The sequence below is a fragment of the Penaeus chinensis genome, chromosome 37 (genome assembly GCF_019202785.1).
Source record: "Penaeus chinensis breed Huanghai No. 1 chromosome 37, ASM1920278v2, whole genome shotgun sequence".
NCBI lineage: Eukaryota > Metazoa > Arthropoda > Malacostraca > Decapoda > Penaeidae > Penaeus > Penaeus chinensis.
Window position 1 is genome coordinate 911,538 of NC_061855.1, and position 2,500 is coordinate 914,037.

General features: G+C 38.5%; 1 protein-coding gene across 5 annotated transcripts in view; it reads right to left on the bottom strand.

The window, feature by feature from the left end:
* LOC125045632 (zinc finger MYM-type protein 4-like) overlaps positions 1 to 2,500 on the bottom strand; it is a 12,682-nt gene that overhangs the window by 1,335 nt on the left and 8,847 nt on the right. For 3 of the 5 annotated variants that reach the window (XM_047643023.1, XM_047643022.1, XM_047643021.1), the window contains exons 9-12: positions 2,139 to 2,413; positions 1,838 to 1,876; positions 1,554 to 1,660; positions 1 to 485 (exon numbers count right to left, since the gene is read on the bottom strand). The exon at positions 1 to 485 is cut by the window's left edge. In XM_047643023.1, the coding sequence (XP_047498979.1) occupies positions 366 to 485; positions 1,554 to 1,660; positions 1,838 to 1,876; positions 2,139 to 2,413 (541 nt within the window). In that variant the 3' untranslated portion in view covers positions 1 to 365. The remainder of the gene's footprint in view (positions 486 to 1,553; positions 1,661 to 1,837; positions 1,877 to 2,138; positions 2,414 to 2,500) is intronic. The other 2 variants (XM_047643025.1, XM_047643024.1) reach the window with 2 other exon arrangements.

The window sequence follows — 2,500 nt, forward strand, 5'->3', positions numbered from 1 at the left end:
TTCATCTCAATGAAAAAAAATTTGAATGAATCCCTGGGTGCCCGATTTTTCCCATTACTTAACTTCCATTGTGTCACCTATTCCCCATGTTCTTGATGCCTGCTCTCTGACCTAAACCAATAACTGTGGAATTAGGTTTTCTGGCAATTTAGTGGGATAAAATAAAGGGATATGTAATTTCCTCCTCTCACTGTTACTGCTTGCATTGTCTCCAGTTTCTCTCCATTACACAAGGATTGTTCATTTTAGAAAACCCTCTATCATCATATGATGCACATGGTATCCATCATGTGATGTCTGTTGCAGTGCCATGCTATCCATTATAGGATGTATGTTGCAGTTATTGGGTTAAAATATGGGATAGGCTATATAACACTGATCACGTAAAAAAATAAGGATAAAGTGACATCACAGCACAGAAAAAAACAAACTGACTGCATTGCAATACATACGGGGGGGAGCTGTGCCTTGGGCTGAGCACTTCCCTGGTGGATACCAAGAGTGTGTTTATTCTCTACACATAATATCTAAGTTACTATGGCATTTTGCTACTATAATTCTGTTATGATATATAACCTAATATTCATGTTCTAGTCCATGCATTGACTAACTTATGACGAGAAATTCCAGTTCATGAAAAGATATTCCAAAGCCAGATATTCCTAACCCAATGGCGACGGGTCACGGCTATCGCCGTCATAACAATACGCCCGATTTGAGGCGTGCGGCTGTCCGCAGCGGCGCCGCGCCAAAACACCCCGAGGCAATGATTCGGCTTGATGTACCGAATTCACGCGCTCAGAGTCGGCGCGTTGCCGCCGTTCGCCAGAGCGTAGAGTATTTTTTTATTTTCTATACCCGACGCCATTGGGTTAGACAGGTTAACTCAAAATTAACTGTAATTTGTAGTGATTATTTACTGTAGTGGCCAAACCTGTTACAAAATATCTAAAGAGAGAAAAAAAATCTGTCAAGAGCTCAGATACCCTTATGTGCATGACACACTTAATAAATCTTTTAACAAATGTCTTTTTATTCTGTAAGTGACAAATATATGATTAATATGTGATTCTGTTTTATTTTCAGACCCCAAACTACTGTAATCATATCATCATGAAAATCATTTAGTGAAAACACCTCCATCTCAGCAGCAGCCAAACAAACTAACTTTAAATGTGTATGGATAGTCAAGGCAGTTTCACTTCTTGATACTGTTTACCCTCGTCTGTTTCTAATAACTTTGGCAATCACTCTGACAATGGCAACACAGCAAATGAAATGCTTTTAAAGGTAGTTTTAAGCTACAAGGAATGGAGTATGTTAAAGAGCATGGAAGTGGAAGTAGAGCAGTAGTGAAAATCTCTGGTCCATTATTAACTGAGTAGCTGACTGACATGTGGTCAAGATAAAATATCATTGTAAAGTATTAGGCCACTATTTTTCATAGCAAACCTTGTATTATCTTATTTTCTATGAATTTCTTTGCTATAAAGAGAAGGCAATTTATGATATGTAGCATCACGAGGGAGACTATGGCTAAGAAAAGAACTTACATTCAATGTATCTTGCGTTGACTCAGTGGCTGACTTTTGTTTGGCTTGGCTAATGCTGTCAGTTGTCTGGGACGTGTCACTGGTTACCGGAGTAGATGGCTTATGTCCTGGAGAAGCAAATAAAAAAAATAATAATAAAATAATAATAAATAAATAAATATTTAATAAACTGCATAATAAGTCAATGACAATATTTTGCTCGGATTGGATATAGACATAAACTAAGGTATACATAACTGAAATATGTCTTATTTTTAAATGATGCTGTAACAGGTCATGCCTACTTTGCTGCTTAGCACCAATCCAACTGAAGACTCCTTTCACTGGCAAAAACATATGCCAAATGTATTCACAAGATTTAAGTATGTGTGGACAATTATATCATGAGATTTTGTTACAGAGCATGACACACTGGGCTATAAATTATTAAGGTTAATGGTCCCTATCATAACTTCATAAATACATGTAAAAGGTAAAAAGCTTATAGGTTGAGATCAATGGCTTATAACAATGTGGACCACGTCACTGCAACAAACCTGGACAGACAAAAATAGGAGAACATACTCAACATCACCCAATACTCACTGATGAGTGTACCTGACTTGACTGTGGTTTGCCTATTTGTGGTCTGCACTCCGTCCACTTGGAATCCAAAAATGGACTTGAATTTCGTCGCACATGAGTATCGGCAAAAGCTCCGCAAGGTGTTGTCAGACATGACCATGTGGTATTGTGCCTTTGCCACTGCAGAACACATGTTACATGAAGTGACCGAGGTGTCGGAGCTGGTGGTGGTTGTGGTAGTTGTGGTGTTTGTCGAATTTTCACTAGTGGTGGACGTCCCACTCCCTACGGATTTCCTGAAAACACATGGGACAAAAATATAAACATTGGTAAAAGCCCTAGAGTTTGGCAATACAAAATAGCACTCCACCATTACTAGCCAC